General features: G+C 31.1%; 1 protein-coding gene across 1 annotated transcript; it reads right to left on the reverse strand.

Annotated features, from left to right (window-relative positions):
- Positions 1-1924: 1924 nt before the first annotated feature.
- Positions 1925-3731, reverse strand: LOC133670698 (LOB domain-containing protein 41-like). The gene is made up of 2 exons (XM_062091275.1): positions 3255-3731; positions 1925-2865 (listed from the first exon to the last, which is right to left on the reverse strand). Exons 1-2 carry the CDS (start codon positions 3442-3444, stop codon positions 2159-2161), a joined length of 897 nt encoding a protein of 298 aa, XP_061947259.1. The 5' UTR covers positions 3445-3731; the 3' UTR covers positions 1925-2158.
- Positions 3732-13377: the final 9646 nt, after the last annotated feature.

The raw sequence follows: 13377 nt of genomic DNA on the forward strand, positions 1-13377 counted from the left end.
GGTTCTTAGATAACTACTATAAATGATAAATGATAAATAATTTTTTTATTTTATAAAAACAAAAACAAAAGTTGAAAATCGAATCAAACAAGTCCCTTGGCATTTAGCAACTATCCTAGTACACAAGAGATAAAGACGGTTAGGACAAAAGGAAAATGTCTCTTGATTTTTTTATTTTAAAAATGTAAAAATTCACTTTAAAACTATTTTAAAAGCATATTTATTTTTATATTTTCATCTTCATCCTTATAACCAAATGGGTATTTTTTTGCTATGTATTTGTTACTCTTGTCCTATGCAAACAAAAAAAAAGAGTTGCATTTAGTTAATGTCCAAGAGACATGTATGAAAGAGATATAAAACATGTTTCGCTGAAGAAATAGAAATATAAAATAAATTTATTTCTTAAATAATTTTGAGTGCATTTTTATACTTTTAAAATAGAAAGTATATAAAGACATCTCATTTTGTTTTATAAGATAAGGATATCTCAATTCTCAAGCCAGTTTAACTTATCTTAAATGAGTAATAAACAAATTATTCAATTTAAATTCAAATTGATATATGAAAAAAATATTTTTTTCCTAATATTTCTAAGATTTTAAGCCTTGTAGAATAAGGCTGGAATAAATTTACTCCTAGACCACTCCTTATAAGTTTAGCACCAAACTAGCTAGCTGACTCATGCATTATCCCGAGTCAAACAAAATAAAATTCACAACATAAACAATAAAAGATTTTTTTATAGTAAAATTTTTATTTGTGAAGTGAAGAGTTGATGCATAAATTTGAGTTGATGGATAAATTTAGTTTATTGATTTGTTTCAGCAACAGTAGCAAAAAGAAAAGGATTCAGGTAATTTATTTCAACAATTTTGTGATGAAATATAAATCATTTTTGAAATGGAATATAAATAAACATTCACAAGGTGACAAGAAAAGTGAGGATGACATGCTGCCTTGTTTGGCTTCTTTTTGGTTGAGGTCGTAGATGATTAAGTGTTTTTTCTACTCTATTTATTTAAAAAAAAAAAACACTAAATTGATAATTGCTAGGAGCACGAAATACGAAAATATTTTCAGAAGGAATACCAGATACATAAGATTTGCATTTTACATGTAAATCGAAGGGCACAAAGAGGAGCGTGGAACAGATTCAAAATTACTGGGCGTGACGAGCTAAGGGCGGGGCGGGGCAACAGTCTGGGTTCCTGATCGGACGGAAGCCACGCCCTTTTCCTCTGATGGGAAACTGAAAGGACAGAACCTACGCAAAAGGCTCCATCAAAAACAGTCAAACCTCAGCCTTTTTCTTACAAGTGCAAGACATGCGCATGTACGTGTCAGAGCAATTCAGTACACATCACTGACTCTTCACCAGCTACAACCCGCCCACAACTCCTAGATTCCTTGTTTTGGTATCGCCAGATGCTGAATTCATTGTACGTTTTCAAAAGGCCCATCAACATTTTCCACCCTTTTGAACATCATTTCCTCGCATCAAATGCCACCAAACGCCAACAAATCCAGTCAAACATGCATAATAAATGCCTCTGACGCTCTCCACCCACGTCTACACCTGTTCTCACTGTTGCAGTGTCTCCCAACATTAATTGCAGGATTGATCATTCTGCTTATCAAGCTAGTTGAGATCTTTGCTCTTGAATTCCTTGACCTTCACCACATATGTTGATAGCGGCCCGTGATACGAGCATTTGGGATGTCCATGATGAACACCTAGGCCGTACATGATCTATAACGATCTGCGTATCGTGTTCTTGATAGACTCGTAACATCTTGGTGAGTTTGTGAGTATAACAGCGCTGTTGATTTTTAAGATGCTGAAGATTACGAGATATTGCTTTTCAATATGCTGAAAGTTATGAGATCTTGATTGCTCCAGGCACAAAAAGGCCAAGGAAAGTTAGAAAGATCGCTCTGTTGATCATTTACCATGTCTTTGTTCATGTAAAACCAGATTTGTACAGCTCTATTCTCACCATAAAGTGCCTAAAAAGATTATGAAAAAAATAAAAATTAAAGTTGGGCAAAAAAGAAGAAGGAAAAAACAGAACTGGCATCTCTTCTAAACAAAACCCAGACTCAAGCCGCCAAAACTGGACTTCCTCTTTCACAATTTCCTTTGGGCTTCATCGATTCAAGGATATTCAAGTCTGAGCTCCATCTTACACGTGTCAACATCACCAGACCCGTAAGCTTCCACCTTTCTCTTCTTCACGGGGACCACCTGATGTGCACGTGACACGGGCTCAAGGCCCAGGGTCAAGTCCAGGCCGAGCTCAAGCCCAGATATTCCGTTACTCGCAACGTCATGGGCCTTGCAATCGTTTTTCGACTCGGGGTTGGGTGGGAACAGCAATGAAGCCTCGGCTGTTTCCACAGACACCATGCTCTCATCAGACTCTTTGCTGTCGCCATCCAACACTGCCAACTCGGATTGGTGACTCACCGAAGAGTCGTGACTCGTACACCGAGTCAACTCGTCCCGTGCCGACAATGTGTCGACAGCGATTGACGCCAACCCATTACCAAAACAAGCCCGCTTGCTAGCTTTCGGCTTCACAACTCGCCTGACCCGGCACCGAGTCCTGGCTCGGTTTGCATCATTTGACGCAGCCGAGTTTTCTTCTTTCGAAACGTGTCGAATATCATACACTTTTAGCGGGGGGCCATGGCCATTAACTGCAGCTTCAGAGTTAATTGGAGTTATCGGAGCACCTTTTAGTACGGCTTCAACAGCGGCTTGACAAAGCTGCCAGCTTCCCGACCACATCAGCCCAACCGAGCCATAAATCGGGTTCACTATCCTCCCGCATGCTTCGTAGAGCAACGACCTAAAAATCGCTGTCGCAAAAAAAAATAAATCAATTTTAAACCCTTGGCATGGAAACTTGAGGCATCAACAAAAAAGTCTTGCACATAGAAGCGTTTCTTGCATCAACAAGAAATAATCTTGGATTTCAAATTGAAAACCTTTAAAGGATCGTACAGAAAATCTGAATTTTCCAAAGCATTTCTAGATTAAGATTCTTAAAGGTTATTAAAATTATTAAGGAAAAAAAACCATCAATAATCTTGACGCATTCCTTGAACTAGCAAAAGCTAAGCTTGTATTTTTAAAATCAAAACTTGAAAGGGTAAAAAAAAGAACTCCGAAATTTCCAGAAACACCTTTTGTTATAAAATATTTGGGATAACTCAAAATTCTTAAGAGTTTACATGTATATACTAACCAGGACGGAGATGTTCAGGGCCAGCGTTGATGAGGTTCATAAGGCCAGCACGGCCATAGAACTTGGCAAGAAAAACAGTAGCGTTGGCTTGAGACTCAGAACTCTTGATCCACTGTAAACAAGGCCTAATACTACAGTTTTCACTACAGCCTTTGCGTAAAACTCTACATCCATTACAACTCATCCGCATTTTGGCTTCCAGTTTTGTGACAAATCAAAGGACCACTAGGGTTGGAAAGAAAAGGAATTAGAAATGAAAGAGTGTTTGAACTTGGTGGTTGATGAAAGAGAGAAATGAGTATATAAGAGGATGTGATGTGCGTGTAGGACAAGAGGGTGTGCTTATGTATGTATAAGAGAGGAGAAGATAAGAGTAGGAGCCGCTGGATTAGAGGTACAGGGGACGCAACTTGTTTTTCATGTATCTTCCAAAACACTGGTTTCCACATTCAAGGAGGTTGGAGTTTGTACTACTGCTTCTCGTTTTAAGTCTGGTTGTGCTTAAAATATTGAATTTCAAAAATGTTGAAAAGTGAATGAAGGTTTCCTACTTGCACTTGGAGAGCGTGAGGAGAACTCCCAATAGTAGAAGCTTGTTTTATGCTGCCATCGGTGAGGTGCTGTTTCTTTGCATGCCAGCATTGGTTTGCGGTAACTGAACGGTAGCTCATATCTGGACTTCGTGGTTACCGATGTGCCCTGGTAATAAGTTAAAATTACATCCTTGTCTAGCTTTTTCTAAATTACATTTTTTTTCTATTTCTTTTCATTGTTGTTGTAAGATATATTATTATTGTATCATAAGAGGTGTCAGAGGTATTTCATTCATGCTGTTTGTTTTTGTGTTTTAAAAGTATTTTTATAAAAAAATAAAATTTTTTATTTTAAATTAATATTTTTTGTGTTTTTAAATCATTTTAATGTGCTGATATCAAAAATAATTTTTAAAAAATAAAAAAATATATTATTTTGATACATTTCCGAGTAAAAAGTACTTTCAGAAGCAACCGCAACCACACTTTCAAACATGTAATATTCATGAATTCGGCTGAAGCATACTTAAATATCGAGTTTTTTTTTTACTACGTTTAAGTTCTTTTAATATTGAATTCTATTTTCTTCTTTATTTTTTGTCTATAAATAAATTTACAATTTATACACATGGTAAATTACATAGTAGTATATTTCTTGGAAGCAGCTGCTTAATTTAATGATATAATATCTTGGCAAGCTAGGAGAACATAATGTCCATGAATTTTAGCAAATAAATGCTTTGTCAATAACACTTTTCATAGTTTCTAATATCTTAATGGTTTTTCAAAGGTCAATCAATAAATTTTATTTATTATAAGAAAATAAAATGAAAGGTATTATTTTTTAAAAAAAACTCATTCATACTAATTCATACAAATACTATTATTTGTAAAAGCATTAATTACAAGTCTTATAGATATAAACGGTGCCGAATTTGGTTAAGAACAAATGGAGGGAGGGCAAGACGGTCCTTGAAAATATAGTAGAGCCAGGCATGCAGGTGGGTCCAAATCTTAAGAAGACAGGAGAGCAACGCGTGGAGAACACGTTTTGGTGTTAGAGTGCGGTCGAATCGCCACATAATCGGGGAGGTCGAGGGTTGGGGTCCACGGGGAGCTCCCGGTATCTAAAACAAATAAGAAAAAGAAAACTCCCGGTTTTCGGGAGGTCGTGTGCTAAAACCGCTTAGAGGTAAAACAAGTAACCGGTTTCCGGGTTTGTGCGGGTGATGTGTTGGGACTGTGGGCGCACTACATGACCAATGTAGCCAATGGTATTGGAAAGGGTCATTGCCTTGTTTCCTTGTGCTTATCCTCTCTAGCACAATGACTAACCACTTGGATTAGATTAGATTATCAGATTGGTTAACTGAAAGTTAACCATCATTTCAGAGCTAAGGGACAAGTGGGTAATTAAACTAATGATTTTAAGGTCAGCATCAGGTGGTTGGTTTGGGCTGTTTGATCAGCCAAAACTACGTCGCCTAGGAAGGATCGGTTCCAGGGCGGTTCGATTTGATTCTCTTCACCCTCCAGCATTTGATATCCATTTTCTTAGGATAACTGTGGGATAGGCCTGTTTTTACAAGTGGACTACCATGGATTTAGTTATTTTCTAGTTACATGACTCGCGTGATGCCGCAGGTCAATAATTTTTACATAAAAATATCAAAAAAAATTAAGATTTAAAAGTATTAGGTTTTTTTGTAAACTTATACCCAATAGTCCTGGGTGTGGCTACAATGTCTGACCCAAGACTGATATTTATAATATTAATAATAATATTAAACTTGCATGACCCAAGTTTAAGTGGGTCTGACTGCAATACCAGACCCAATAGTCTTAGATGTGAGTCTGGTTGTAAGGTCATGTCATAAAAGTGTGATAATTAAATAAATTAATTAAAAATCAAAAAATCAAAAGGAAGAAAAAAAATCAATGAAGAAAAATAAAAAAATCTGAAAATTAACTGGATTAACTTTTCAAACCAGGTTAACCCGTCAAACTTTGAATTCATGTCGTGAAAATTTGATGACTAAATAGAAAAAAAAATTGACGGGTTACAACAAAATTAATTGGGCTAACCCGTCAAACCTGGGATCCGTGTCATGAAAATTTGATAACTAAATAGAAAAAAAAATGAACATTAACAAACTAAATCAAACGAAAAAAATTAATTAAAAAGAGAAAAACAAACAAAAAGACATCAACCTTTTCACTGTGAACTATAGTGTGCAGTCCACAGTTAAAGGCATAAAAACAGCAAAAAAAACTAAAAGAAAAACTAAAAGTACCAGTTGATAACTAAATAGAAAAAAATTTAATATTGATTAACTAAATTAAATAAAAAAATATTAAATAAAAAGAAACAATAAAAGAAAAAAAACTTATAAGAAGAAAAAAACTAATGGAGAAAAAGAAAAAAAATCTAAATTAACTGAGTTAACCCGTCAAACCTGAGATCCGTGTCATGAACAGTGAAAGACATAAAAAAAGCAAAAAAAAAAACTAAAGGCCTTAGCCTTTTCACTATGGACTGTATACAATATTAAAATCTGAAATCGGAAGAATAAAACTAATAAGGAAAAAGAAAAAGAGTCTGAATCAACCTGGTTAACCCCGCCAAATTAGGTTAACCCATCAAACCTAGAATTCGTGTCATGAAAGTGTGATAATTAAATAGAAAAACGATTATTATTAATGAAATAAATTAAAAAAAAGATTAATTAAAAAGAAAAAAGCAAAGAGAAAAAAAACCTACATGAAGAAAAAAACTAATGAAGAAAAAGAAAAAAAATCTGAATAAACTGGGTTAATCCATCAAACCTGGGATCTATGTCATGAAAGTCTGATAATTAAATAGAAAAAATTTAATATTAAGAAACTAAATTTAAAAAATAATTAAAAAAAGACAAAAAAAAAACTAAAGGCATCAGCTTTTTCACTGTGAACTGTATTGTGTAATCCACAGTAAAAGGCTTAAAAAGAAAAAGAGGTAAAAAAAAAGGAACACGCCACAAGTTAAATTTTTTTTCTTGCATAAAAAATATCAAAAAAGGCTAAGATCTAAGAGTGTTGGGTTTTTCTGCAAAGATATGCCAAAGAGCCTTTGGTTTAACTGCAACGCTTGACCCAGGAGTAACATTTATAATATTAATAATAATATTAAACTTACATGACTCAAGTTTAAGTGAGTCTGGTTACAACACTGGACCCAAGAGTCTTGAATGTAGGTCTGACTGTAAGATCGTGTTATAAAAGTATGATAATTAAATAGATTAATTAAAAAAAACAAAGAAAAGAAACCAAAAGGAAGAAAAAAAACTAATAAAGAAAAAGAAAAAAATCTGAATTAACTGGGTTAACCCTTCAAACCAGGTTAACCCGTCAAACCTGGGATTCGCGTCATGAAAGTTTGATAACTAAATAGAAAAAAAACTGACAGGTTAACCCGTCAAGCCCGGGATACGTGTCATGAAAGTCTGATAATTAAATAGAAAAAAATTTAACATTAAAAAACTAAACTAAACAAAGAAAAATAATTAAAAACAAAAAAAAATTCCGGGTTAACTCGTCAAACTTTAAAAAAAGCAAAGAGAAATTCCAGAATAACTCGTCAAATCAGGTTAACCCGTCAAACCCGGGATCCGTTTCATGAAAGTCTAATAACTAAAAAAAAATTAACATTAACAAACTAAACAAAACAAAAAAAATTCATTAAAAGAAAAAAAAACAAAGAAAAAAAGCAAAAAAAAAACCCATAATGGCATAAAAAGCAAAAAAAAAAATAATAAAACAAAAAAAAAGCTTAGCGTTTCACTGTGAACTGCACAGTGAAACACTGAACAATTTTAGTATATGTTATTAATTAAAAAGAAAAGAAAAGAAAATTCAGGTTAACTCGTCAAACCAGGTTAACCCGTCAAACTCGGGATCCGTGTTATGAAAATCTGATAACCAAATAAAAAAATAACATTAATAAACAAAATTAAACAAAAAAATTCATTAAAAGAAAAATACACAAAAAAAACGCATAAAGACATAGAAAAAAAATAAAAAGAAAAAAAGAAAACTGAAAGAAAGAAAAAAAAAGAAAGAAGAAGACTGCCCAGCGTTTCACTGTGGACTTGAATTTTTTTTTAAAAAAAACAGCTTAGCGTTCACTGTGGACTGTAAAGTAAAACACTGAATAGTTTTAGTATATGTTATTAATTAAAAAGAAAAGAAAAAAAAATATGGGTTAACTTATCAAACCAGGTTAACCAGTCAAACCCGGGATCCGTGTTATGAAAATTTGATAACTAAATAAAAAAATTAACAAACTAAATTAAACAAAAAAATTCATTAAAAGAAAAATACACAAAAAAAAGCAAAAATAAAATAAAATGCATAAAGACAGAAAAAATGGAAAAAAAAATAAAAAACAAAATAAAACAAAATAAAAGAAAGAAGAAGACTGTTCAGCGTTTCACTGTGGACTTGCACAGTGAAACACTAAGTAATGAAAGTTTGATAACTAAATAGAAAAAAAATAATCATTAAAAAAAATAAAGAAAAAAAACAACTTAAAAAAACAAAGCAAAAGGTAGAAAAAAAAAAGACAGCTCAGCGTTTCACTGTGGACTGCACTCAAAAAAATAATTAATTAAAAAGAAAACAAAAAAAAAATCCGGGTTAACTCGTTAAACCCGGAACTTGTGTTATGAAAGTTTGATAAATAAATATAAAAAAATTTAATATTAACAAAAAAAATTAAATAAAAAAAATATTCATTAAAAAAGAAAAAGAAAAAAACAGCTTAAAAAGGAAAAAAAAAAAGAAAAACCAGAAAAAAAATTCGGGTTAACCCATCAAACCCTGAATCCGTGTTATAAAAATTTGATAACTAAATAGAACAAAATTTTGCATTAAAAAAAATTAAACAAAAAAATATTTATTACAAAAAAACAAATAAAAAAACAGCTTAAAAAAAATAAAAAAAAGGAGAAGGCTGCTTAGCGTTTCACTGTGGACTTGCACAGTGAAACACTGAGTAGTTTTAGTTTATTCTTAATTTCAAAGTCCGTAACTTTTATATATATATATATATATAATGTATTTTACTTGAAAAAATATTAAATTAATATTTTTTCAATAAATTTGATGTATTAATATAAAATATAAAATATAAAATTTTTATTTTTATACATTTTAAGAGAAAAACATTGCTGATCTAAACCGAGTCAATTCAAGATTCGGTTCATTTTTATAGTTTTAAGGAATTTCGAAACAAACATGAATGTATAGTGAAAGTTTTAAACAAACCATCGCATTGTACTTGAAGAATCGACCAATATGGTTGGGTTCGGTTTATTTGAGCAATCTAGTTCTTTTGATTTGTCTGCTAATCCGTGTTGAGCAACGACAAGGATGGCAATGGATTAGCTTAGAGCAAGTTTTTTTTTTATGTGCATACAATTTGGTTCATCTATAACTACCATTCACGCTTAGCTAGATGATATGGAATCTAATGAAATGTATTTGGTAGATATCCATCGAATATCCAATTCCATTAATTAGATTTTTAAAAACATTTTTTCAAGTCAAAATTAGGTGCATCTTGTAATTTAGAACAAATACAAGATAAATAGCTGGTGATTCACTGCATACCAGATTAATTATTTATGAATATATAAAAAAACTAAAAACTAACCAATTAAATGTTGAAGGAAAAAATAAAAAAATTAATCTAAAAAAATCTTGCAATGTCAAAAAAAAAACAATAAAAAAAAATTAGATTTGACAGGAAAAAAACTGAAAAATGATGAAATTGCAAAAAACTAAAAATTACAAAAATCATTTTAAAAAATAATAATCAAAACAATAGAACTAGATATAATAGATGAAAATATTCAATGGAGATAAAATTAAAAAAAAATAATTTAATAAATTACTCTAGATAAAAAAAAGATTGCAATAAAGAGATTAGAGGTGAAATTGAAATAATCCCTTAATTTCATAAATTATTCTAAATTTTAAAAATAATAATAAAAAAAATAAGGTTGAAATCTTAAGTACACCAAACCTCAAGGGCTGATTTGATCTTTTTAAGGCCAACATAAAACTTAAGTAGAAAAAAAAAAAAAAAAACCACACGTAACACCTCGGTCACATTTGAGCTACACGCGCCACACATGCATGGAATGGATGCCTAGATGCTTCGATTGTCGCTCTGAAATCACAATTTTGACCGTCAAATAGTGCCATATATGTCGTCTGAAAACAACGGACTGTTTTTACCTTGTTAGAAATTTCTTTCTCTGTTATTACTGCATGTGATCAAGAAATGATCTTTATGATCCGTAGATGCACGTTATGGATTCTATATCGACTCAATATTTATGGATAGTTGGCTGCTAGGAATTTGGAAGACAAAGACTCCCTCCGCCCTCGTCAAAGACCTCTCACTTGCCTCTCTCTTTCCTTGTCTTAATCTCATATGGCCTCGTCTCCCTCCAGCTGGCTGCATTTGTGATTTTGTATAAAAGAATGACCATAATTTAATTATAGATAGTTGCATGACCCATTGTGGAACTCCTCAATTCTAGCTAAGGTTGTTTCTCCTCGTAGTTTCCTCTAGTTTGTCCCTTGCCCAGTTATGTTATTTTTAACTCCTAATTTATGTACTAAGTAGGATTAAGAGTGTGTTTATATTTTGGTTTAAAACAAAGTAAGTTTAATAGAAATATATTTAGTTCAAATCATTATAAGATAGATTTTTTACATGCACAATGTAAAAAAACAATTAGATTTCCGTGAATAAAAATAAAATTATTTTTTGGTTCACAACATAATTATAAGTGAAACCGTATGCATAATAATAATAATAATAATAATAATAATAATAATAATAATAATAATTTTTTCTGTATGTCATATGATGTTTAGCGTCAAAATGATTTAAAATATAATTTTTTTTATTTTTTAATAAAAAAAATTTAATTTATGTGGAACGCGATTTGTATCGTGTTTGCCCGATATTTAATGTGTTAGCTGTAATCAAGTGTTGGCTGTCTTTAATTTTTAATTAGTTAATTAATAATAAGTAGTACAAATTGTACTATTTTTTTTTTAAAAGAAAATGTTCTAAAAAATTAGCAGGAGTAAAAACGGCATCTAATCAACGTTGCCATATATATTTGTGTGAAATATCATTCAACAAATTTATTTATATTTATGTAATCCTGAGCATGTATGATCTGTTTAATACGGGAATAAAAATGTATTATCGACATTTTAAAAAAATATTGTTGATATTATATTGCTGGGGCTGCTAGCTTTAGTTAGCTGTTGTTTTGTTTTTTCCTTTTGCACCTAATATATACACATGTAAGGGTTAGTTTTAATTAATATTAAGTTTTCTCTTTAAACAATTTTAAAGGCATGCTACTCATATCAATTTAGAATATTAAGAGAAATTTAATAATTTTTTCAATTATTAATTTTAAATGTTAAACTAAAAAACTCAACGAAGAAACATGCCTCATCTTTTGATGTTATATATGATGATATTGTAAGAGTTGTATTGTTGTCATGCAATTTATTTCTTAAAATGAACTAGATTTAATATTATTTTTTATTAAGATGGATATCTGAATCAGATTATGCGCATCTCAACTTCTTATGATTCCTGAAATTAATGACTATGTAAGTCTTCAATGACTATTATATTAGTAATTATATGAAAAATAAACTCTTTAATCCTAAATTTTTTGTTATTAATAACTAGATGGATGTTATTTATAGTACAAAAGCTTTTTGCACGTTCACAGGTACAGATCACTGATTTAAATATATTTTTTATATATTTCTTATGATTTTTTTAAATTAATTTTCCAGAGGTTAGCTTCTAAAGACTTTTTTATTTGTTAATATACTCAATTATTAAAAAAAAGGAAAAGAATGGGCCAGCAAGCTCCTGCTCAGGGTGGCATCCATTGTACCGAGTCCGAAAGCTTTTCTGGAAACTGATGCAACAAAAACTTTGGCTTTTTGCGATTCCTAGAAAAAATGCCATGAAACCGTCAAGAAGCACAGCTATGGACAGGTTGTCAATAAAATTGCAAAGAGAAAGTTCTGTTACATTTGGAAGGCAAAGACATGGCAAGCGGACAAGACCAGATGATGAGGAGGTGGAAGTCTCATGCAATAGAGTCCAAGAATGTCATGCAAATTGTGAAGCCAGCGCGTGGAATTCACCTTTTCAGATTGTCAGTGAAGAATCCAGCTCCCTCGATGCCCTCGAAATTAATTAATGGCCACCTTTCAAGGATCAAAATTGGAATTCCATATATTTAGGAAAGTCCAGGGATCGTAATAAATAATTAAAAATAATTAGGTGACCACTGGTTTTTGGGTTCTGTATGGATCTTTTGGAGTGCCTGGCTAGCGTAGGAACTGCATGCCATATAGCCTCCATTCCCTCAAAGGAAACCCAGATTGCATAGGCTAGGACTGCGTTTAGAAGCGTGGATCCATTCTTGTTTTTAAAATTTTTTAATTTTTTTATTAAAAAATAAATTTTTTTTGTATTTTGGATATTTTTATATGTTAATCTCAAAAATAATTTTTTAAAATAAAAAAAATATATCATTTTGATGCATTTCAAAATAAAAAATAATTTAAAAAATAATTGCAACTACATTTCCAAATAATCTCATAACCTTTAAATAAAAAAATTGACAAACTAGCATAGGAATTTTTTTTTGAAAAAAAAAACACTGACAGGTAAAAATCACAAGTAGAAATAATCGCTTTTAAAAAAGTCACATTCGGTAAATGCAATATTGTAGACAATGTTTAAAATGAGCCCATATATAAATTTCAACGCCAAAGGAGGAAAGAGAAAAAAAAAAAATTAAAGAGACTCAAAGAAAAACCAAACCTCTAATGACAACACTTTTATATAATAATTTTTTTTATCAAGTTAAATCCAATGATATTATGAAATATCAACAATCATAAGTAAAATGGATTACATATGTATACTAAAGACAAGTGAGCGGTAACCAACTATTTTTAAAAAATATGTATGATCCATTCTATTCATTGTTTATAATTATTCTTAGTATTATTAGATTTATCTCATTAAAATCATTTTGATAATGCTAGCGGTGTTATCATCTAAACTTAAATGAGTCTCTAAAATCTTATTTTTTCGTTCTTTTTTTTTTCTTATTTTTAAAATCCACACCATTCCATTTTTACCATTAGTTTTAAAAATCACACTTCTCAGCTACCATCTTTACCAAACTATGCTAATTTTACTCTTTTTTTTGTTGGTTGGTGCTGGTTTTCAAAAAAAAAAAAAAATTCAAACTATGTTAAAAAGGAAAAACACCCTTGCGTACACCGATATTCAACCATTCATCAATCCATTTTGTCAAGGTACTCGTACCATCAACTCACATCAAACTCGCCAATGACTCGTGCTCCACCACTTTGTGTGTGATTTCAAATTACCTTATAACATAATAAAAAAAATATTGATATTATAAGCACATTTTTTCACATCATGAAAAATCTTAATTGAGAATTAGAAAGCTAAATAG

This window comes from Populus nigra, chromosome 13, assembly GCF_951802175.1.
Source record: "Populus nigra chromosome 13, ddPopNigr1.1, whole genome shotgun sequence".
Taxonomy (NCBI): domain Eukaryota; kingdom Viridiplantae; phylum Streptophyta; class Magnoliopsida; order Malpighiales; family Salicaceae; genus Populus; species Populus nigra.

What these genes read in the sequence shown, in the direction of transcription:
- LOC133670698 (XM_062091275.1), bottom strand. Translation starts at nt 3,444, where the DNA reads ATGCGGATGAGTTGTAATGGATGTAGAGTTTTACGCAAAGGCTGTAGT. An exon ending in CCCTGAACATCTCCGTCCTG is followed by an intron (nt 2,866 to 3,254) that starts GTTAGTATATAC and finishes TTTTTGCGACAG; the next exon opens with CGATTTTTAGGTCGTTGCTC.